The 23,375-nt window shown below is 39.5% G+C and overlaps 2 protein-coding genes across 5 annotated transcripts in view; one reads left to right on the top strand and one right to left on the bottom strand.

Moving 5' to 3' along the window:
• LOC133877277 (replication factor C subunit 1) overlaps positions 1-22,817 on the bottom strand; it is a 28,817-nt gene extending 6,000 nt beyond the window's left edge. For 2 of the 4 annotated variants that reach the window (XR_009901723.1, XM_062315519.1), the window contains exons 1-20: positions 22,480-22,817; positions 21,957-22,031; positions 21,610-21,720; positions 20,133-20,606; positions 19,974-20,041; positions 19,370-19,445; positions 19,229-19,290; positions 18,989-19,134; positions 17,611-17,753; positions 17,311-17,499; positions 17,044-17,165; positions 16,747-16,954; positions 15,669-15,722; positions 15,313-15,482; positions 3,477-3,567; positions 2,279-2,460; positions 2,125-2,164; positions 1,713-1,837; positions 204-276; positions 7-99 (exon numbers count right to left, since the gene is read on the bottom strand). Coding sequence is in view for 3 of the 4 variants with exons in the window: in XM_062315519.1 (XP_062171503.1) it covers positions 7-99; positions 204-276; positions 1,713-1,837; positions 2,125-2,164; positions 2,279-2,460; positions 3,477-3,567; positions 15,313-15,482; positions 15,669-15,722; positions 16,747-16,954; positions 17,044-17,165; positions 17,311-17,499; positions 17,611-17,753; positions 18,989-19,134; positions 19,229-19,290; positions 19,370-19,445; positions 19,974-20,041; positions 20,133-20,606; positions 21,610-21,720; positions 21,957-21,959 (2,430 nt within the window). In the remaining variant the exon portion in view is untranslated. Of the gene's footprint in view, positions 1-6; positions 100-203; positions 277-1,712; positions 1,838-2,124; positions 2,165-2,278; positions 2,461-3,476; positions 3,568-15,312; positions 15,483-15,668; positions 15,723-16,746; positions 16,955-17,043; positions 17,166-17,310; positions 17,500-17,610; positions 17,754-18,988; positions 19,135-19,228; positions 19,291-19,369; positions 19,446-19,973; positions 20,042-20,132; positions 20,607-21,609; positions 21,721-21,956; positions 22,032-22,121; positions 22,249-22,479 lie in introns of all 4 variants that reach the window. The other 2 variants (XM_062315518.1, XM_062315517.1) reach the window with 2 other exon arrangements.
• Positions 4,362-4,923, top strand: LOC133877607 (small ribosomal subunit protein uS12m). The gene is made up of 2 exons (XM_062315994.1): positions 4,362-4,384; positions 4,566-4,923. Exons 1-2 carry the CDS (start codon positions 4,362-4,364, stop codon positions 4,921-4,923), a joined length of 381 nt encoding a protein of 126 aa, XP_062171978.1.
• Positions 22,818-23,375: the final 558 nt, after the last annotated feature.

Genomic DNA, 23,375 nt, shown 5'->3' with positions numbered 1-23,375 from the left:
TGTTACCTGAAATTTTGACAGCTCCACTATAGTATCGAAATCCTCCTGACTAATTGAGTAAATATTCATAAACTCAACAACATTTTGAACAGCTTCATCCTGGTCATTTCATATTGAATAGATGTACATTCAAAAAATATTCCATTTTAACTCCTCCAGCTTTTTCTAATTTAAATATACTAGAAAAAAAAAGTATTTCCAACCTTAGGCAGCACTCGCAGTGGCCCGGTCAATCGTTTCAGAAGAAGAGTAAGGTATTCAACTCGCAGGGTTTTCCTGTATAATTCAGAACAGGGGGGCAATTAGACGGTACTTACCCATAAGAAAGGCAAACAGACGGCTTGCAAGGGAGACAAAGAGAATAACTCATGTATACAAGTACCATAAAGATCAACAATACAACGAACATATATATATATATATATATATCCACACTCTCTAATTTTAAAATACTTAACATTCACTCGTAAGAAAATCAGAAAATTAGTCTTCAATTGGTAAATTCTGCTTCTAATCAAACCAAGTTGATATCCTGGTACTAACACTAGAAAGGTGATTTTCTACCCATGGATTCTAAAAGGCTAACTTTGAGCTTTGAATCTAACAAATGGGAGCCAAGACAAAACCTTGGATCATAAACAAGACAATTAAGTAACCTTAGTTCCAAGCTTCCATTTTGAAAGTTTTCTCTTTATTTCTTATTTCTTGGTGTGAATGCTTTCACAATAATCAGAAAAAGTCCAAAAAAGCACTTCAATAAATTTTAGTAATGAAATTTGTTATAGACCACTAACTGCTGCAGTAGGAACAAATAGTATAGGTGGTGCCCAAGGTTCAAACCAAACTGTGTGATTAAGTAGCACGCATATTTTGTATAATCAGCATCCACACTGAAGATTACACTAATAGCAATGTCCTTATGTGAAAGGCGAGGACAGGAGTTCGCTACTTCATTGTATGGTTGCTAAAAACTTTGGTCTTTGCACTTTAGGGGTATTTGGGGTTAACAGCTAATGCCTCAGAAGGTGATTGATGTGTACTTTTGTTGGCAAGGAATGTCTGAATGGCATAGAAACAAACCCCCTTTGCCTTATGTGGACGGTTACGAAAGAGAAATAATTGTACCTTCTACGGTATTGAGTTACCTACCATTGATCTGAAATTCTTATTTCCGTGAGTGTTGCATGAGTGGTCTAATACGTTGGACAATGTTTCTTTTAATTCTTTTGTTGATTAATTGACTATATTCAATAGTAATTCCCTACGGAACTCCTTACTTTCTCTATACTAGGTTCTCCTCTTATCAATGAATTTTTATTTAACTTACCAAAAAAGAAAACAGAAATTTCACAACCATTTTGCAATATCATTGGTGCTCAATAGTATACATGTTTGAATTTGCATTTTATCATTGACAAAACTAAATATGTGTGCATGTGTATAGCTTCATAAAGCCATGTGCTGTAGACAATGACAAGTCAGCTTTTTTTTTTTTTATATAAGTAAACAAGATATCGTAAAAAGTGTAAGGCGCCCCCATGTACACAAGAAGTATACAAGAGAAGCCACCTAACTAGTAGGAGATGACGAGTCAGCAGTTAATTGTCACTGTATAGGTACTTTTTCACATTGAAGTATCAGGAAACACTTCCAAATACACAAGGACATGAGACTATAACAAGCAGAAGTTGAAATATGGAACAGAGATTCACCTCCCTGAACTAGATTCACGGGAAGCAAGAAGATGAACGTGCAAATCCTCCAAAAGCCTCAAATTTTTGCCCATTGTCGAGTTCTTTCCCAGCCACCCTCCAAATCTATTAAAGTTCCGCTCTCCCTGTAGACACAATTCCCACCTTGTGATATCAAGCTTCAAGCTAACAGCGAAAAGGACATGCTCACTTCAGAAAGTCCATATGGGAAGCAAATTAAGTTCAAAATGCTGAATAATATGTACATATCAGCGGCAAGCATCAGGACTTCATTCACCCTAATCTAGTGCACCTATAAAACCAATTAACAAACTCTACTGCGCTCAAGTTGTCCCTTGCATATAGCAATGAATAGCCCAATCCTAAGATACAGAACTTGTCATACAACTTGCATCAAATAGACATCCCTTACCTGTTCAAGTGTTTCCCTCTGCCCATGCAATAATGCGGCACTGATTATAACCAGAATAAATCAATAAATAAATAATTGAGCACCAATGATATTGCAAAATGGAGACCAAGTAACAAACTCTTGTAATTGTAAGAGCTGAATTAAGGGCACATACGGAATAATGCACGATGCAAGGGAACCACTTTGAGAGAGCTGCCACTGTCGATATCGTCGAATCTGTACATTGAATATATCCCCGTCACCAATAGATTCAGCAGCGCGGGCAATCAAGCTCATACGTTTGATTCCATTGTCATCCTTACCAACAGAACTTGGCCTATAATTAATATAATTTTCCTGCCATATCAAAATAAAATGAAAAATAAAAAAATTATTAGAAGAAGTAATTGAGAAGTAGTTGAGGTTTTAGGTCTCTTTGTATCACTAACGTCTAAGAATCTTGTAATGTTCTCATAAACCCAAAGAAAAGCAAAACGAAAAAAGAAAAGAAAAGAAAATATGCACACAAGTTTGGCAAAAAATATAATATGAAGTACAAAAAGAAAAGAGGGTGCTTATTGAAGAATGAAAAGGGTGCAGGAAAAACCCTCAGAACAATAAAATTGCAAGAAACTGGTGGAGATACGGTTATGGGAAAACAAAGAGAAAAAGAGAAGAAAAGTGTTGGGCCCTGGGGATTGGGGGGGGGGGGGGGGTGTTGGAGAGAGGACGGATCAATATCTATTGTTTTATTTATTTGACTCAGTTTCGATGTTCGCAATGGTTTTTTCTTACCCAATGTAGGACACGTCTGGAGATGGCAAAAGAACTTGCCACTAGAGATCAGTATGCAAATTTCTCGGTGATTGTTTTAACAATTATGTAGACTTGGACACAACGTGAACTTCTCAGCGATCATTTGGACAAAAATATTTCGTGGAGACTTGATAACACAACTCTTGGGAGTGTAAGGTGTCAAAAAAAAAAACTTCTACCAAATTATACTTTCATGGACAGCAGAATTTTTAAAATTTTCCACCTAAAGAATTTCCGTATAAACTTTTAATTGCCATTAACTATGTATTTCTCAAAATATTCTGTATATCCAATCAGTTATTTGTGATGACATAATTCAACTGTACAATACATAAATTGAGCCAGTAACTTGGTGACTAAACCTGCTGAACAGGCTATCATCCATGTTGGCTCTGATATGTGTAACTCATTTTTTTCCCTTTAACAGTTTCGAAGCGCAAAAAGTGAACAACATTTTGTCAATTTCGTAGTTGATAGATTCTTCACGGACCAATTGGTCACCATCCAGTATATGCAATTCAGCAACTTCAAACCCAACAAAAGTGCAAGGAAATAACCTGAATAAGAAGAGGGACTAAATCAGGATCACTCATGCTCAGGTCAATGCGCTCATCCATCCTCAACTTCCCCGCATTAAAACCAAAAAGCCTACAAGCACATGGGAAGGATGAAATATAATTGTCAAAACTAGATAAAGGATAAGGATATACAGCCTACAAGTTTGCAATGAGATATACTTAAGTGATTATTTAAACTTGATACAGGATGAAATGCAACCGTGGAAACTCACAATTTCCTATTTTTGATCTAGAAGCAACAAGCATGCCACCAACCAGCAGAAATATCAAAATATACATTTTACTGTTCCATACTCTCTCTCTCTGAAGAAGATCATTTTTGTCATTGTATTGAATTTTACAATGGGGTGAGAGAGGCTACTTAAGATTGGCTAGCCTTCACTTTTCTCCAAGTACTTTCCATGCAAATTCCACAACATGGTATCAGAGCCTAGGGTTTAACCCTTTCCCTGTGATCCTTCCCCTCTCTCCCTTTTTTGTTCTTGGTACTAATCGAAGACTGAGCACTGGGCATAATGCCCGTGTCAGGAGGTCGATGGCGTCGAGATCACCATCATCAATAGTGTGATGTCATCAGTTGTTTTCCCTATGTAGAAAACTCGTTTAGGGTAGTTGGTTGGTGTAATAGGTGCTCTCTGTGATGCTTGGTGTTGTCTCAAGTGGCTGGAGATGACTGTGGTGGTGGTTTGAGGATTTTGGTGACAGTAGTGTTGCGGTGGATTCTTTTGTGGCTGTGATCATCACTTGATTATGTCAACATCATCGCAGTGGTCAACATCTTCTGAGTGTCACTGGCGAATTCCTGATGAGGTTTGGAGAAGATAGATGTTTGGTCACGGGTGCTCACCGTTCTTCATCCAGGATATGGATATCCAAGTTCCTATTTGGTTTGTGTGTATTCAGGCTAAGGGTATAAACAGTTTTCTTGATTGGGCCAAGCCAAGCCCAATTTAGTCCAGCCCAATTGAATTCCTTTTTCGTTTGGGCCAACCTCAGCCCAGCTCATTGCACAGCCCAAACAACAATCGGGTCAGCCCGGACCCATAATTGAACCCGGTATCAAATCAGCCTGAACAAGTCGGATAGACCAGCTTCGGATCAATGTCCCCAGAAGCAAGGAGTATGCACGCATGTTTCAACGAGAACACTGAAAAAACCTAATTCAGCTCCACGTAAGATAGCCAAAGTACGGTTGAGCAATCGACATGACATACTTGCTCACATTCCAGTAGAAGGTCATAATTTGCAGGAACATTCTATGGTGTTAATAAGAGGAGATAGAGTGAAAGATTTGCCAGGTGTGAAATCCCATTGTATTCGAGGAGTCAAGGATTTGCTAGGAATTCCGGATCGAAGAAGAGGCAGATCAAAATATGGTGCAGAAGATATAAGTTGGGTCAACCCTGGTTTTGTCAGCCTGATCTGAGACAGCGACCCATTCAGCTGCTTTCGGTGTTTATCAGAAGTTTTAGCCGGTTTTGGTGTTTATCGGGAAGTTTCAGCTGGTTCTGAGTGTTTTTCATCTGATTAGGGTTTAGGGAAGTTTCAGCTAGTTAAATGTGGTTTTCATCTGATTTTGACCAGTTTCGGTGCTGGTTTGTCATTTTTCAGCCTGTATAGGTTAGTTTTCAGTGCTTTTCAGCCGATACAAGCAAATTTCGGCTGGTTTCCCTTCATCTACACAAGATTTTGGTTGTTTTTGCTTTGGTTTGAGTTTTTTGGGCCTATTTCAATGTTTTCAATTGTGTTTTCTCCTTATTTCACTTGCTCCATTGGGTGGGGTGGTTGTTGGTTGCCTTATTGTGGTTGGTAATTCGACTTAGTTGTTGCTGTTGGTGCACTGTTTGGTCGATTAGACCAACATTATGGCCACTAAATCAGATCTAGTTGTTTCGGCTCCCCTAGTTAATGCTCCTATGACTTTAGTGAAACTAATATATATATATATATATATATATTTTTTATAAGTAATCAAAATATCACTAAAAGCGAAAAGCGAAAAGCACTACTCAGGTACACAGGGAGTGGAGTATATAAGAGAAAAACCTAGCTAGAAGGAGAAAAAAGAACAAAAAAATTATAGAAACTAAACACCCATGGAGCTACAGACGTAGTTGTCCAAGTATAAAGAGTAAAAAAGAAAAACGACTCCAATTCTGCCAACATCCTCTCGCGGTCTTTAAATCTTCTATCCTTTCTTTCCCTCCAAAGAAATTAAATGGGAGTAACTATGTTTATTGGGCGAGATCTGTGGAGGTATTTCTCAAAGGAAAAGGCCTGTATAATCACTTAACAACGGAGAAACCTACAGACATTAGTTCCACAAGCCTTCGGGAACTAGAAGATAATCAAATTATCTACCTTATGTTGAACATTATTGAGCCTCACATTGGATCCTCGTGTATATATCTTCCAACTGCCAAGGATATTTGGGCATCTTGAACATATGCATTCTGGCACTGGGAATATCACTCAGACTTATGAGGTGTGTAAACAATATTTCGGCTTGAGCAAGGCTCTCAGAGTGTGGACGAGTACCACAATCAAGTAGTGGCCATCTGTAAGGAGTGAAACATGTATCAACCACTCTACATTGACTTTAAGACTATGGGGAAACAACGTCAAAATGTGGATGTTGTTCTGTTTCTTATTGGCTTGAAACCCGAGTATGAGAGTCTGTTGTGTGCAGATTTTGGGTGGTTCGGAGCTCCCCTCTCTTCCTAAGCTTTTTTCTCAGATTTAGTGCACTAACCTTTCAAATAGAGGTTCTCAATTGAGTTCTGAGCGTAATGAAGATTGCTTTGCTTTTATTGCCTCTCATGATGGTTCCGGTAGTTCTCGTGGAGGTAGAGGTAGTCATGACTCTCGAGGAGGTGGTGTATTGGGAGCCATGAGCCTCGGAAGTGTACTCATTGTGGCTATAGTAATCATTACGTGGGGGACCAATTAATGTAGCTTCCAATAATTTCACTATTTTGTGACCTTTGTAGATGGATTTTTCTCATATGACATGGTTATTTTTAATGAAAAATTGTTCTAAATTCTTTTCCAACTTTTCAATCTTTCATAATACCATTAAAACTCAACTTTGTTAGAATATCCATATTTTGCATTTTGATAATGCCACAAAATATACCTCTCATTAATCGGATGCCCTCTTTTGTCTTAGATGGTGTCTCTCCTCATTCTCTCTTATTTTCTTCCTCACCGTTCTCCTTGCCATTGAGGGTTTTTGGGAGTGTGTTATGTTCACATCTTATGTCCAAGTTTTGATAAACTTGATCCTCGTGCTACTAAATGTCTTTCTCAATTATTTCAAAACCCATAAGGGTCATCGTTGCTATAGTCTTATTCTTCTACGGTACTTCACTAGCGCTAGTGTCACCTTTGTTGAGTCTACACCATACTTTAACACTGATAATTCTTTGGGAGATTCTACTCTTGAGATGTTTTGTCCATTCCATTGCCAATTTTACCTCTATCTTCAGTCTGCCTCTCCTTCTCGTCCATTCTTATTGCCCACATGCTCAACTACTCCAGACCAGGTCTATAGGCGTCACCCTCGACCATCAGCTCAAGCACCTCCACCATCACCCTTATTGTCTTCAGATCCCTACCTCCATCCGAATCCTTGCCTATTGCTCTTCGAAATGGTAAACATTTTTGTACTACCCAAACATCCTATAAGTCAATTTTTATCTACTAGTTCTCTGTCTCCATCACTTCCTTGCTTTATCACACATCTCTCTAGTATTTCTATCCCAAAGACAATGCATGATGCTTTATCTGACTCTGGTTGGTGGGGAAACATGGAACTAGAAGTGGATGTATATCAAAATGAGACTTGGGAGCTTGTTCCATTATTGCCTGCTAAATAGACTATTGGCTGCAAATGTGTATACACTGTCAAGTTCAACTCTGATGGCTCCGTTGAAAGATTGAAAGCTCGTTTGGCTGCTAAGGATTATGCCCAACCGTATGGTATTGATTACGATGAGAAGTTTTCTCCAATTGCCAACATTTATTCTGTTTGTGTACTTATTTCTTTGGCTGCTAATCTAGATTGGCCTTTGTTTCAATCGGAAGCCAAAGAGGCTTTTTTACATGAGAAAGTTTATATGGAGCAACCACCTGATTGTTACTCAGTGGGAGTATCAGGGTTGTGTCTGTAAGTTAAAAAAGGCTTTGTATGGTCTCATGTAATCACCAAGAGCATGGTTTGAAAAATTTTCAGAGGCAATATTGGAGTTTGGTCTCCACTCTCCATAAATGTTAGATAGATCATTCAGTGTTTTACTTACATACTAGTGCAAGCTATATTCTCCTTGCGGTATATCTAATGATATTGTGATTATCTGAGATAATTTAGGAGGCATTGCTCGATTGAAACAGTTTTTGCAGCAAAGGTTTCATACAAATGATTCGGGAAAACTTCAATATTTTCTAGGTATTGAAGTTGCTAGATCTCGAACAGGTATCAATTTAACTCATAAAAAGTATGTACTTGATTTGTTAAGAGACAAGTTTCTAGGTGCTTGTCTTGTTGAGGATCCAATGGATCCTAATTTTTTTTTTGATAAGTAAGAATACTTTATTAAAGAAAGCGTAAGGCGCCCCTAAGTACACAGGAAGTATACACAGGAACAACCAAAGCTAACCTACTAAAACCCAATAGAACCAACAAAACTCGAACCCCTCGAAAATGAAGAAAAACCCCAAAACAAACTACAGTAGAAACCAACTAAGAACAAAACAACCCACCACCCACCCACCAAAGCACACAAACCTACATCATGTGTGCCTTGCCTTTCCTACTCCTAGAAGGAACTTTAGCATCACCATAATTGATAAAGCTATGCAAATTTAGTAGCTCCCTTTTTCGTTTAGACTTTTGGGGCGCAACATCTTCTCCCGCTGAAAATCTTCTTCCATGGCTTCCCTAATTGCCAAGGCCTCCTCCCCAAAAGCCCCTTCCAATGCCCAATCCAAGGGCGATCCATCCCAATAGTCATCTTCCTCCTTCTCCCAAACTACAATCTCCCCGTTGTGATCAAAACCGAAGAATCCAGTTCTCTCAACGGAGCAAGGAGAGATGCAGCCACTCAAAGGAGAGGAAGGTCGTACCACCCCGACCTCCTTGACCTCCCGCGGCAAAACGGGAGGGACTGGAACACTCGGAGGAAGATTAAGAAATCCCTTCCTAAACAGACCCTTTTTCGCTGGAAATTCTGTCTTTTTTCTTTTTCGCACGAGCCTCTCCACCCGTAACCAAGAAGAACAGGTTCTGCAGACAGCTTTGAGGCTTCCAACAAGTCAGCAAGAAACCAATCATTCCAGACCACTGAACGCCCTGCCCTGAGCTCCCTAGCCCTCCTGAAGTATTGCTGAAATGGTCGACTAGGCAGCAAGGGGGAAGGGGAAGAACGAATCTTCTTCCCCAACTCAGAAGCCCCTGAAAGTGAAGGAACAGAAGAGACGGAGAGTTCTGCACCACACAGAAGCCCAGTCGACGCCGGAGGAGCAACCAAAGTCGCCGGCGACGGCGTCTTCACAGTTGGCAGAGGTGGGAAGACGAACAAATGAACCGACTTAACCAGAGACGGCCCACCCCCAGATTGATCTTCGCACAAGGGAACCCCAACGGGAGACTCCGACGGATTGAGATCGCACGGCCCAGAGGAAGCCACCAACGTCGTCTCCGGCGAGAAGCTCAACGTCCGTGAGGAATTAGGTTTACGCAAGAAGCGACCCAAACGCAATCCCTTTCGACTCCATCCGATTCTTGCAAGCCGGCCCAGAATCATCTTTGCAGCCCGGCCCAAATCCAAGTTGAAACCTATGACCTGCTTACTCCACGTGCGCAACTTTGAAATTTCAAATTTCAAACTCGCATGTGGAAACAAGGTCTTACCCATCGAACGGTGAGGCTGGTCCTTACCCAACAGATCAAACAAAGGAGACTCCAAGGTAGAACAGTCCAATGCCGACCTCCGATCTGCATCTATCACCCTCACCGCCGAAAGAAGGTCAGGCTCACACACTGGCGTAACCAATCTCCCGGACAAACAACCCCCCACAAAAGGCGCCTTCTTCACGCCAGCGGCTGAGCCTGCCTTCAACACCTCCACAAAGGAGGGCCCCTTCGTGAAAGGAACCAAACCCGGCCAAGCCTCTACTTTCTTCCCCTTAATCTCCACAGACTCATGCAAGAACCCATCCCCCCCGCCCATTGATGCAGAAAAGGAAACAGCGGTCTTCCTCAACTCTTTGGAGAATTTGATCCAACCCCACCCTCCACGTCCCTCAGGGATCAGAATAAACCCTTTCCGGCCACCCATCCCGAATGAAGCTGCCTCTAAGAAACGGCCGGCTTGGTTACACACTCTTCGAGCAATCAAGACTCTCGAACCTTCCCTGAAAGATTTGATGAAATCTTGATCTTCCGGAAAATCCACAAGAAGCTCCAATGTCGAAGCCAACCACTCAGAGCAAGGAGAACTAATGAAAATTTCGCCGGAGAAGCTTTTTCTCTTCTCCCCCACCCTCAGCGTCGACGCCCCTTCCAAAACCGAGAAGACAAAAGTCTTCGACTCCACGATAAAGCTTAACTCCATCTCAAAAAAACACCCAGAACCCAAGCGGCCGACCCAGAGAATGATCACATTTTCGAACGAAAAGTAGCCACACAGTAACGAACCCCACCTCCAGACGCCCCTACGCGAGCTACTAGCGCGACCCACAAACACCTGATGCTCAACAATCTATCCTCGTACAGCAACCGGGCCTCTGATAAGCGAATCAATGCAGCCACGTACGTAACGCGCTCTCACGCGCCGCCACTAAGGCACAGAGAGAGAGAGAGAGAGAGAGAGAGAGAGAGAGAGACTTGAATCATAGTTGCAATGTTAAAACCCTTAAAAAAATCCCAAATTCCAACTCTACTTACTATCATATTTGCAATGTTAAAACCCTTAAAAAAATCCCAAATTCCAACTCTACTTACTTTCTCAAAAAACTCTCATAAGAGATAGACTAAGCAACTACCCGGAAATGATAGAGAAAAATATATATGTCAATGGATCCTAATTAGAAATTACTAAAGAATGAAGGAGAATTATTTGAAGCTTATTATCGCAACGCCAGATATCTCATGTGCAGTTAGTGTTGCTAATCAGTTCTTGGAGGTTCCTAGGGTTTCACATTGGGAAGAAACAAGAGAACAAAATAGTGAGAGGTGCCTGGGATGAATGCTACATCTTCCTAATCATTGAAAAGCTCTCTATTCCCATAAGAAAAAGAACACATACTACTAGTCTCTAGACTTCACGAATGGTGTTGATATATCTCCATTGTTGCCGGCGCAGCGCTAAACCAGCAGGAAAAACTGTCGGACGTCACGTAATCTGCTGAAAAAGCCACTAGAGGGGCGCGTGTGCGGCAAAGAGGTCCCCAACACTGTAGATCTAACCCAAGCAAATTGGGTAGGTTATCCTTCAAATAAACGGTCAACTACAGGATATTGTACATTCTTAAGCGGTAATCTGGTCACTTGAAAAATAAGAAAAATACAGTAGTGGCATGGTCCAATGTCATAGCAGAGTACAGGGCAATGGCTCATACTACTAGAGAGTTGACATGGTTACAACATTTTCTCCAAGAGATTGGATTCTTAGATCCTACTCCTATTCCATTGTTTTCTGATAACCAGGTGGCTTTACATATTGTGTCTAACCTAGTTTTTCATGAAAGAACTAGGCATATTGAGGTTGATTGTCATTTTATTCGAGATGAGAAACTCAATGGAGATATATCAACACCATTCGTGAAGTCTGGAGACTAGTAAGCTGACAAGTTTTTTTTTAAAAAGTACTTTTTATTAAAAAAAAAAAAATACAAAAACAAAGTAAAGAAAATCCTAAACACCCAAAAAGCAAACCCCAAGCCCCACCAAAGGAACTCTACACCCTCTTGCCTTTGCCACGGCTGAAACCCTCGTAATTGATAGAACTCTCCAAGTTCTTCAATTCCCTTTTTCCTTTCAACTTAGAAGTACAGGCTGGCTTCAAAGAATCTCCCACCTCGGAGGGAGAAGAAACCACCCCTGGCCTAAACAAGGGGGGGATCACGAGACACACCTGTCAAGACCTGGGAAAAAGATCAGAAACCTGACAAAATGAAAGAGAGGGCAGTGGCTTCACCAGCACCACCCTCGTGGACAGCCATTGGGGCAGAATCACTCGAGACCCAATCTAAGGACGTTTTAGGGCTGGTTTTTGCTAGGGTTTTTTGGGATTTCTGTCGTGGCTGGGTCTTTGCAAGGTTTTTTCTTGTTTTTTTGCCCTTTCTGGTTTTGTGTCCTTTTGTATACTTTTTGTATGCTAAGGGGCGCCTACACTTTTTATAAACTTTCTCTTATTACCAATTAAAAAAAAAAGACATGGCAGGGGAAAAACTCCTTCCTCCTCTCAGAAATTGCCTTCCTCTCCATTCCACCCCATTGCCACCAAAGGCAGACCCAATGTGTTGACAACCAAAGCTAGAGACGAACCAACCGAAACAAAGTTGACGGAGCAGACCCAATGCATTGCCTTCCTCTCCAGCGGATAATACCCATCACTGACTGAGCCCAAGAGTGCAGGAGTAACCCGAGTAACGGCCTCCAACGAAGAATCCATCCCCGACACAGCCTCAGTGAACGCTTTGGACCCATCAACAACATACTCAAACAAAGCACCTCCTATCAACGGCAACGCTAGGCAAAAAGCTGAAACCCTCTCCCGCCAAAAGGCCTAAATCCTTCGTAATCTTAAGCTTGCTCAAATAGAAAAACAAAGGCTTAGACAAGAGAATAGAGGACACAGAGACCATACCCACCACTGGTGAGGGCACAGAAACCAGATCAGTAGCCAACCCAAGACCCGCTTCAGAAACCACCAAAAATCCAACGCTTGTGTCCTTAGAACTCACACCGAAGTCGACTGTTGCCACCGAGGAATTAGAGATCAAGAACTGGCCATCGAGTTTAGTAAGCTAACATGTTTACAAAATCTGTGTTGAAATCGGTGAGTTTATTTGTTTCAAGCAAGGCTTGTAAAGATGTCAGCTTACTAAACTCGACAGCCAGTTCTCGATCTCTAATTCCTAGGTGGCAACGGTCGACTCCGGTGCAATCCAAAATCTGTGTTGAAATCAGTGAGTTTATTTGTTTCGAGCAAGGCTTATATATATATATATGCTCTAGCTTGAGGGAGAACGTTTTTTTTTTTTTTTGATAAGTAAGAGAAATTTGATTAAAAGCGCAAGAAGCGATCAAGTACACAGGTAGTATACAAGAACGGCAACTAAGAAGAAGAAGAAAATAATACAAGAAAATCATTAAAACTAATCACTAAAGGGGCAAGGAACGCAGTCGTCTAAGAGTACAAAGAATAAAAGAAAAAAGAAATGAGCTCCTCAATGGTTCTTTCTTTGTCCTCGAACTGTCTATCGTTGCGTTCCCTCCACAGGCACCATATAAGGCAACAAGGAACCATCTTCCACACAACCGCACTTCGAGAGCGACCGCCCGTTCACCAACAAGCAAAAAGATCAATCACCCGACAAGGCATGACCCAAGAAAAACTGAAGCGGCTAAAGATGGCATTCCAAAGAACGCAAGCGGCATCACAACGGAGAAGAAAATGATCCACAGACTCCCCATTCTTTTTGCACATACAACATCTATCAATCACAATGTCCCGCCTCTTTCTGAGATTGTCCAATGTAAGGATCTTCCCTAGCGCTGCCGCCCAAGCGAAAAAGGCCACTTTCAAAAGAACCTTGGTACGCCAAATACTTTTTCAAGGGAAATGACTTGTCCCCTTAAAGGCAAGAGACTTATAGAAAGATCTAACATCAAACTTACCTTTGCGAGAAGGAGACCACCAAAGCTTATCTCCCCATCACGATCTAGACTGATGGAATACAATAAGGTAAAGAAAGAAGTAAAGACGTCTACCTCCCAATCGTGTGTCTCTCGAATAAATCTGACATCCCACTGAAAAGATCCGCTCTCCAGAATCAAATGAGCTACCACGAACGAATTCTTGTCGCAAGCTATGTCATACAAACCTGGAAAAGCTTCCTTGAGGGGTATCTCTCCGCACCACACATAATCCTAGAATTTGATCCTGGATCCATTACCCAAAATAAATCTGGTATGCCTACTAAACAGACTCCACCCCTTCCTAATGTTCTTCCATAGCCCCACTCCGTGAGACCCATGGGGGTCTAAGGAACACCAACTAGCCCACGAAGAACCATACTTTGCATCCACATCTGATCTCCACAAAGCCTCTCTCTGATGCGCAAAACGCCACAACCACTTCCCTAACAAAGACTGATTGAAGATTCTCAAATTCCTGATGCCCAAACCACCTTTTAAAATAGGGGAACAAACTGTGGACCAGCTAACTAGGTGATATTTGAATTCTTCACCTAGACCTCCCCACAAGAAATCACAATGCAGCTTCTCTATATGACTGGCAACACTAGATGGAATAGGGAACAAAGAAAGGAAGTACGTGGTTAGGTTAGATAAAGTACTCTTTATAAGGGTAACTCTACCGCCCTTAGACAGATACATCCGCTTCCAACTAGCCAGCCGTCTTTCAATCTTACCAACTACATCATCCCAAATGGATTTAGCCTTAAAAGGGGCCCCCAACGGAAGACCGAGATACTTTAAAGGTAGAGAGGAAACACCACAACCCATGATGCCAGCCAATTCATCCATATTATCCACATCACCCACTGGAACCAGTACTGACTTGGCCAGATTGATCTTTAAACCTAAAACAACTTCAAAAGACAAAAATAAAGCCTGAAGAACGCGAAGGTGATTAGGATTAGCCCCGCAAAAGACTAAAGTATCGTCTGCAAACAACAGATGAGAAATATTAAACACCCCATTGCTACCAGAACCCACTGAGAACCCTGATAGAAAGCCCCTGCGAATAGAAACAGCAAACATCTTGCTAAGGGCTTCCATCACAATGACAAACAAGAGAAGCGACAGAGGATCACCCTAAGTCCTCGAGAACTGCTGAAAAAACCAGAAGGGGTGCCATTCACCAATACAGAGAAACGTGCCGAGGAAATACAATGCGCTATCCACGAACACCATCTCTCTCCGAAACCACATCTTTTCATCATATACAGTAAGAAGTTCCAGTTAACATGATCATAAGCCTTTTCAATATCTAGCTTGCAAATCAACCCTAGTTCACCTTATTTAATACGACTATCCAAACACTCATTAGTGATAGGGATTTGTTATAGGGGTATTTTGGTCATTGTATTGAATTTTACAACATCAATACTAAAGGGGTGAGAGGGGCTACTTAAGATTAGCTATCCTTCTCTTTCTCTCTACATATTTTCCATGCAAATTCTACAACATCCACAACAGAACATAATTATAGGAGTCATGAAATGAGTCCGTATTTGGTTTACATGACTATGCATTACACAATTATGTGGCCGCAGCACCCGTTTGAATATATGAGATCCTATTTTATCCAGAGACTATATTAGAGAAGAAATAGAAAACTCAATAAAGATCGCAATGAATAAGAGGAGACCAGTCTACCTGCAAGTCAAGTCAAGTCAAACTATCTCGAGTATAATGGGATTGTATCACAATCACAAAATAATCAGTCAAACAAGAAATTCTATGCAGCATACAAAAGTATCTCATAAGAAGACATATAGAATGTAAAGGAACCAGAACGGTCAGCTATGCTTCTGAGTAAAAATTGGATAATTAATGTCATACTTGTCAACAGCGGTGAATGGTGAAATATCTTCATCCTTTGCACTGGTAAGAAGACGCTGCCTAATGTCATCGTATTTAATGACTGACATAGAGAGGCTCATGTACTGCAATTGGTTTATTGCCATCCGCATATCTCCATGAACTCTTTCTGCAAGTTCCTCAAGAGCAATCTAAAACAATAGATAGGGAAATATTCAGTGGATTAACATTAATTAAAAAGAAAATCATAAAACATAAAAATAAAAATAAAAATAGTCACAAAGCAGTAAAACCAGAAGAGTGCATTACAATGAACATTTACTTAAGCAGCTATAACCAAGTGCAAACATAAATCAAGACCTTCATAGAGATTTTACCTCCTTAACTTGAAGGCCTTCTGCATTTGCAACTTGCACTAACCTCTTTGCCATCTACCATAAACAAACTTTAGTATTAGCAAATCCCTAATCTGCATTCAAGGGCTTAAAAAAGATTCAAAGGAAAAATACAGAAAAGAAAACAAAAGGGAGAAGGGAGCAGATATAAGAATGGGAAGAGGACAAAAAAAAAAGAAAAAATAAGATAACATTTTGGCCATGTGTCGAGATCTGGTGTGACTAAGGCTCATGCATTAACCACTTAATACCAAGTAGATAAATGAGTGTGCCACATTATCAAAAATGTGACGTGTGATAAAGATGTTACCTCAGTTGCACTGTAAGAAAATACCACAGCTGCAGCTAGGATGCAGTATCTTGTAAATTTGAAACTTTGCATCAATCATATAGATTAAAACAAGGCAGCTAGTTGTAATTTTCCCAAAGATAAAAGAGGAAAAGGGAGAGAATCTCAGAGTAAGAAATATACTGGTTGAAGCTTAAAAATTTTCTTATCTTCTAAATTAAAAAAGTATTTATGACTCATCAACAAAACTAATCCAAATCTCAGTCAAAAGTTCCATTTTGCTACCAATGAGCCACTCATGTAACGCCTACAAGTGTGCTAGTGTTAAAGCTTGGAGAACATATTTTGACAACAAAAATGATTCCGGAGTCCAGACTAGTTCTTCCCAACTCCCCCCCACCCAAAAAATAAATAAATAAAAATTAAAGTCATAGCTTTCATTGACTCTCGGCACATATTCTTCTCATACTTTCCAACAAAATCAGACAAGTATACCGCATATATCAGCCAATAAGCCTCTTAGACCAAGCCCTATCCAAAAGGAACTCAAGTTGACAAAATTGCCCAAAAAGGGCCTGTCCAAAATAAACATAACTTGCAATGGTAATTTTGGTTAATCTAACTAAACCAACTCTAGTCTTCTAAACGTTATGACATAAATAAATGAACAGAGAATATCATTCAGAATCTGACCAGATGAGAGGACTAGGTCACAACTATACTGAACAAGTACTAAAAGAAAGAACAGTATATAGACATCAGCCAAAAAACCTGTTGTTTTGTAGGTTTCCGAAAGCTGAGAAGCAAACAGTAGTTCACAAGACTTTTCAGTTTCTGACTGTATCGGTCATTGCAAATGCATATAATAGGAATTTTGGAAATCTTGATGCTAGCAATAAGGTCAGCAATTCCACCTCTATCTCCAGCAGACATCCCATCAACCTCATCCATAATCAGCACAGTTTTAGGATGCTTTGACCTGCGATTTCAACAATTAACTTAAGCAGAAAATTCAATAAAGTATATTCTATGCGCTTGTGTGAGATATTATAAGAATGCAAGACCAACCGATCCATGTTACTACTCAAGGCCTCATTGCTCACAAGTTCCTTTATAGAATTTGCATTGCTTCCACCAATTCCTTTTTCAATTTTGGCATCAGCCTTCCCACGACTGTCACTAGCATTTACCTAGATGACATATAAGGGTGAAAGATCATTTCGATAAGTTATAAGGTTGAAAGATCATACTATTGAACAAATATGGTTTGGCACTGAAACTCATGATCTGGATCCTTTCTTAGAAATATTAATCTCTGTAAAAAAATTACACTACCTCTATTGCCTGGAACCTGAGCATCTGACTGACCAACTTTGCTGACGTAGTTTTTCCTATACCAGGGCCTCCACTTAACAGCACAGCTTTTTTGGCACCAGAATCATTTTGTTTCTTGCCCTTTTTCTTATTTCCAGTATCAACAAATTGCTCATTCCAATGTGCCAGCCAGTCGTGGAGCTGCTTAACCTGCACAACATAAAGAGATCCTTATTACAATTCTTGTCTAGAGTTAGATAAATGAAGACATGAATTTAATTCCAAAAGTAATGGCAGAAAAATGAGAAACAATGCACACACCAGCGATTGATTTCCAATAATATCGCTTGGAACCTTTGGCTTATATTTTTCTGTCCATGTCAAAGCATTCTTCTCAGCAGTTTGAGTTTTACGCTTAGCTGGGGAGGCTACTTTCGTTGTCAAGGAATTGCTGATCTTATCTTCTGGAATAATCAATTTATCAACACATGTAAGAGGAAACCCAAGGAATAGTGCAACTACATGTCAAGTCACTATCTTAAGCATTTCTAAGTCCAAACAAGAACAATTGAATATGTCATATATTGCTTCCAAAAAGGTAAAAGGCCAGGCTCCCCTTGCAAGCTCTAGCATAAGTCATAGAGAAAAATACAAGCAAATGACAGTTAAGGAACACCGATTGGCTTCACATTTAGCTGATCAACAACATCATAACAGATTTGAACAGTCAAATGGAGCAAAAGAAATGCCTTTTGATAGCACATTTCACTGAGGTTCATCAAAAGGAAAAAAAAAAGGCATATTTTTAAGAAACCACAAAGGCTATTTCTTTTGCAAGTATTAGAAGAGCCAAGAAATATGGTCTTTGATACCAGCGGAGCTAGGATCATGCAGAAACTAAACGGTAAGTCAATAGTTGACTTTCACCTCATTTAACAACATTCAGAAACAAAACAATCTAATTATGCCATTTCATTTGAACCATTTAGTTTCGCCATGTTGTAACAACTACGTTCACCTTCAGTGCAACCTTTTTGCCTTTGAAGTATGTTAATTAGAAAATCTTTAAGGTTCTAATTATAGAGCAGACATTCTAACCAAGTAGCATTCATCAAATGTCATAAAGATATTGGAACCACTTTGCATTGCTCATGTGGCCACACAACTCTTCTGGGTCTCATGCCACACATAAATCTCCGATTTGTCCTCGCAGTTTTCACACTAGTGAGACTTAATAGAACAATATAGAGATAGACCTTGAATATAAAACATGTCATCAACACCCAGCCTCCAAACCGCAATAAGATAGAAAAAAAGTCCCATAATTGGAAAGCCTTCAACCTATGCGAAAACAGAATAACAATTATTTAATTACTAGTGCTATTCTGGAGAGCTTTCTTGGTCTCTATGCCACATTATGTACCTACAGATGTTAATTTCCAGTTGTTTAACACATGATAAAACAAAACAATAAACACGTGTTTGTGTGTGAGAACCCCTCCACCCTATTTGATAATTTAAGATTGAGAATGTCATCAACAACAAAACATAAAGTTCAAAGGCCATGGTCAAAACCAGAAGCAGACTCTTTCAACAAAATCACATAAAAAATCAGACACACACCTACAGAGATAAACCAGCAACAAAAACCATTGAGATATTCATCTACAACAAAAGCACATATGTATTTGGGGCATACTCTTTGCTTCTAACTTCTGGGGACTTTTCTTTGGTAGAGGCGCAACCTTATCTAATGGTTTCTTTGATTCTTCTTGTGCAAGTGCTTTTCCAGGTTTTGATGCACGGATCATATCAAACAATCCATCCTCAGTGAGAAAGGCAGTACTATATAAAGATGTGAAAAGCTAGAAATTATTGAAGTATAACAAAATAAGGAACTCATAAACAAATCCACATGCATGGGTCTGAGATTACAAACCCCAGCTCTTTGGCTTTTTTGGATTTCTGTCCCCCAATATCTTCATCACATAAAAGATAATTCTGCAAAAATAAGATGTTAATCACGTGTTGATAGTGTTACATTAACCCATGCACATACAAGATAAAAGTATGAGATAACCGTTTTCTTGCTGACAGATCCAGTAACACGACCACCATGGCGTTTAATCAAATCTTCAGCTTCTTCACGCTCCAGACTGTAAACCCAGCCAAACTTCAATATACACTCTCAAGCAAATAAAATATAAAAATTAAACAACAATTAGAAAAGATATTTGCAATGGACAAAAGTAATCACCAAATTAGGCCAACATCAAAGTTAAAACCATAATCACCAATTATTAGATTTACAAGCAACAATTATATTTTTATATCTTTGGGCAAAATCTTTTTTTTTTTGAAAAAAAAATTTACAAGGAACACCCAAGTAAATAGAAATTGCACCAAAGGGTCATTACAGAATTACAATTTAAAATTCATAGAAACAATAAAATCAAGAAAAAGAAGCAATTGGACCACTGCAAGGCACCCATCCATCATGCAACATCCTTGAGAAAGTAAATTTGAGCCCCAAGATAAAACACTCGATCCATTAACAGACTGATAGCATCATTCTAAGCAAAATCTGATCTAGACCGCAAAAAGGAAGAATAAAGATACAAATGATTTCTCACATTTAATTTCAGTAAAAATGGCTTGTGAATTATAAAGATGTAAATAAGTACCTGTCAAGAGTACCACTAATTACAAAAGTTAGACCATCTAAACAATCAGGAGCACCCTCAGGGGCTTCCTGAGACACAAAAGAAGATTCAACATTAAAATTGAGTATGGTACAATCATTCCAATCAATTAATAAAAAAAAAAAATCAACATTTTTTCACCTTTTCTCCTTTATGTGGAGGATCTTTCCTTTCTCCGAAGTTCATAAATCCACCCCGTCCACCACCTCTACCTCTTCCACCAGCCGGTGCTGCTGATGAACCTCTTCCACCACGACCCCTTCCACCAGACCTAAGAGGAGTTTCAATATTTTTATCATCATCCTCTTCATTTTCTTCAACATCTACAGGTTTCTGTGCGACTCCCCTACCCGACCCAAGCTTCAACTTCTTGCTAGGAGTCACATCAACTGAGTTCTTCCTAGAACTAGGCAAGACAAAGTCGTCATCATCATCAACATCAACTTTGTGAACTTTTTTAGAGGGTGGGGATTTCAGTGATTCATCGCTATCCTTCTGAGTCTTTCTTTTTGCTGGAAGCTCCTCTGTTTCCTTCTCTTCTTTCGGCTTTTGTTTGTCAGTAGCAAAATATTTGCTAGTTTTCCTCCTGGCTGAATTTTCTTGGCCTCCATGCACCTGCATTTGTCACAACAAGAAAAGTAAATAACAGATATATTATCAACTAACTTCAGTACCTTCCAGATTGATAAAGGGGAGACACGGAAAAAAATCAAATCAAGTCATGCATGCTTCCTATGCTCTTATTTTGTCTCTAGCATTCATGGGTTAGTAATTTAAAATAAGCAACTACACATATGCACTAAGTGATGATCATTACCTTTGATTTCTATCTACTTTATAGAAATAATTCTTTAAAAATTCCTCTAAACAATAGACCAACAACAATTCCTCTTTAAATTGGAGTATTCAAATGGCAATCCATTTTCTTTTACTCTGTTGATAACAGATTGTCAGAAGAAAAGGGAAAGGAAAGAAAGGGAAATTTAACTCTAATAATTAGAACTTCCATTATATGAGACCGAGGCAGAAATGCGTTCAACTTAGACTAATAAAACCTCTTGGCTAACTTAGACTAATAAAACCTCTTCCCTGAACTGGTAGCTCATTTATCAAATAAAGAAGGCAGATATAAGGAGCCAAAACAATCAGATGATTTCTTCCTTTCATTTCCTCTGTTTTATCAACAACCAAGCAGAGCACTAGTTGACTTCATTATAACACAAATAAAATAGCAGCAAGTTTCAAAAGGATCACAGTACAAAATAGAAACCTTGAGCAACGAAATGCTTGTACTATATTCGATTCATTAAAATTTAACTCAAAAGAAAATCACGATTTCAAGCTTATTCATACCTTATTTAACACTTACAGACACACATAAATACACATACATGTAAACATATACTTTTCTTTTTTGGCCTGATTGATACATAGATATCGAAATTTTGGATTTCATTCAATATTTGAACTTTTTAGCCGAAACCCAGAAACCAAAGTTAAATTCAAGCTTTATGCACATGCAAAAGCTTAACAAAACACTGGAATTCATTCTATCTTTCCAAAACGCAGAACCAAACCCAAAATTAAACTTAAAAATGTAAAATGTAAGTATGCCCACCTGTCTCTCTGAATTGGTTGGGGCAGGATTTGCAGGCTTGGATTCCTTGCCGTTGCCCTTGTCATGTGACTTCATAAACCATTTTCTTATATCTCCCTGCTTATTATCAGACTATAATTCCAACACACCAAAATTACAAACTCCGGTATTAGATTAATGAAAAACGCCATCAAACCATAACCTTTTGTTGGTTTATACTCACAAATTTAAATAATAATAATAAAATAAAAAATAAAAATAGTTCAAATTGGTTAGAGCATTGTATTTCTCTTTTCTCTCACTTTCCCAAGAACCCATTGTCTTTTCCCAAAAGAGGAAAAAGAACAAAATCATAAACCCTAACTCACCATGTCTGCACGGTAGACAGTTCAGAACGCAATGCCACGATTTTTTTCCTTTCGATGTCGCGTTTCAAACACAACCTGGGCAACAAAACAAGCAATCTTTTTTCACTCTACAAAAGCAATGCAAGTGCCATAAGGCTATTCAAGAAATAATTTGTGGAGGCAGACCTCCTCGAAGTGGTCAATCCGTTTCTTTCCCCGAACACGACCCGTTAAACACGACTAGTAATCGGGTAACTCGTTAACCCGATACGGCCCGACTCGACCCGACTTTTTTGAAATGATTTTTTGAATGCTGTTCGACAGTTTGAGGCGAAACCCATAAATGAAATGAACAAAACGGGCGAAACCCAGAGGAGAAAACCAAAGAAATCCAACAAAATAAGCAAATCCCACCATTTCAAATCAAACCAATCAACAGATATACATTGTTCCATCAAATCCCAACTCAGTAAACACAATGTCAGGCCCAAATCTGGAAAGAAACACATCCCAGAACAAAAGCAAAATAATACATAAAACTTACAAGAGTCTTAGAGGGAATTCGGGTTCACGGGTCGGCGACCACCGGCCAGAGGAGAGATAGAGAGAGAGAGACTGCGTGAAGACGAAGTGTGAAAGAGACACTGAGTCACTAAGATAGACTGGACTGGAAGGGCGTCAAGGGACCGAAGGGTGAAACACTGAAAGTCTGGAAGAGAAGACGAGAACTCGAGAAGTGCGGCGTGCGGGCCGGTGCGACCGGGCGGCTAGCGGTCTAGGATTCGTTTCTTTGATTCTTTCGAGTGAATACACACTGAATTGGCAATTGGGGTTTCTCAATTCTCACTTTCTCCGTGTCTAGATTCTTCGCACTAGTTCTTCCAATTTTTTTTTTCCCTTTTTTTTTTTTTTTTTTTTTATATAACCGGGTTTAATCATGTCTGACGGGTTGATCCGCACGGGTTGACCCGCCAGACACAATTTTAATCGGGTCAACCCGATTACGATAAACTCAAACTCTATTTTCTCGTGTCAGGTTCGCGGGTCGTGTTAAAAATTGTTAACCATATTTTATAATATATCAAATTTCAGCTCAACCACCTATCAAAATGGAATCCATCATTTTTTTTATCCTAATTGTAACATCAATTTATCTTTTGATGTACAAGATCAAAGAATTCATCGGAAACTCATGTTTAATTTTGTTGTGAAACCTAATTTTGACAATATTTATGGCTGATAATGCTTGTTTTGTAGTTACGGTAAAAACAGAAATAGTAAGCACAAATAGGGTTGGCGTGTAGGGTTTGGGTTACCCTGTTTGAACCACCAACTCGTTAGGGTCAACCCAAACCTGATATATTTAGCTAAACGATTCAAACGATTAAACTAAAATAGGACACGCTAATTTGTCAGGTAACCTAACACGACACGACTAAC

Source organism: Alnus glutinosa, chromosome 9 (assembly GCF_958979055.1).
Source record: "Alnus glutinosa chromosome 9, dhAlnGlut1.1, whole genome shotgun sequence".
NCBI classification, from domain to species: Eukaryota; Viridiplantae; Streptophyta; class Magnoliopsida; order Fagales; family Betulaceae; genus Alnus; species Alnus glutinosa.
The sequence above is the reverse complement of the archived record's forward strand: the minus strand, read 5'-3'. Positions and strand labels throughout refer to the sequence as shown.

What these genes read in the sequence shown, in the direction of transcription:
- LOC133877607 (XM_062315994.1), top strand. Translation starts at nt 4,362, where the DNA reads ATGGATATCCAAGTTCCTATTTG. An exon ending in GATATCCAAGTTCCTATTTG is followed by an intron (nt 4,385 to 4,565) that starts GTTTGTGTGTAT and finishes GTATCAAATCAG; the next exon opens with CCTGAACAAGTCGGATAGAC.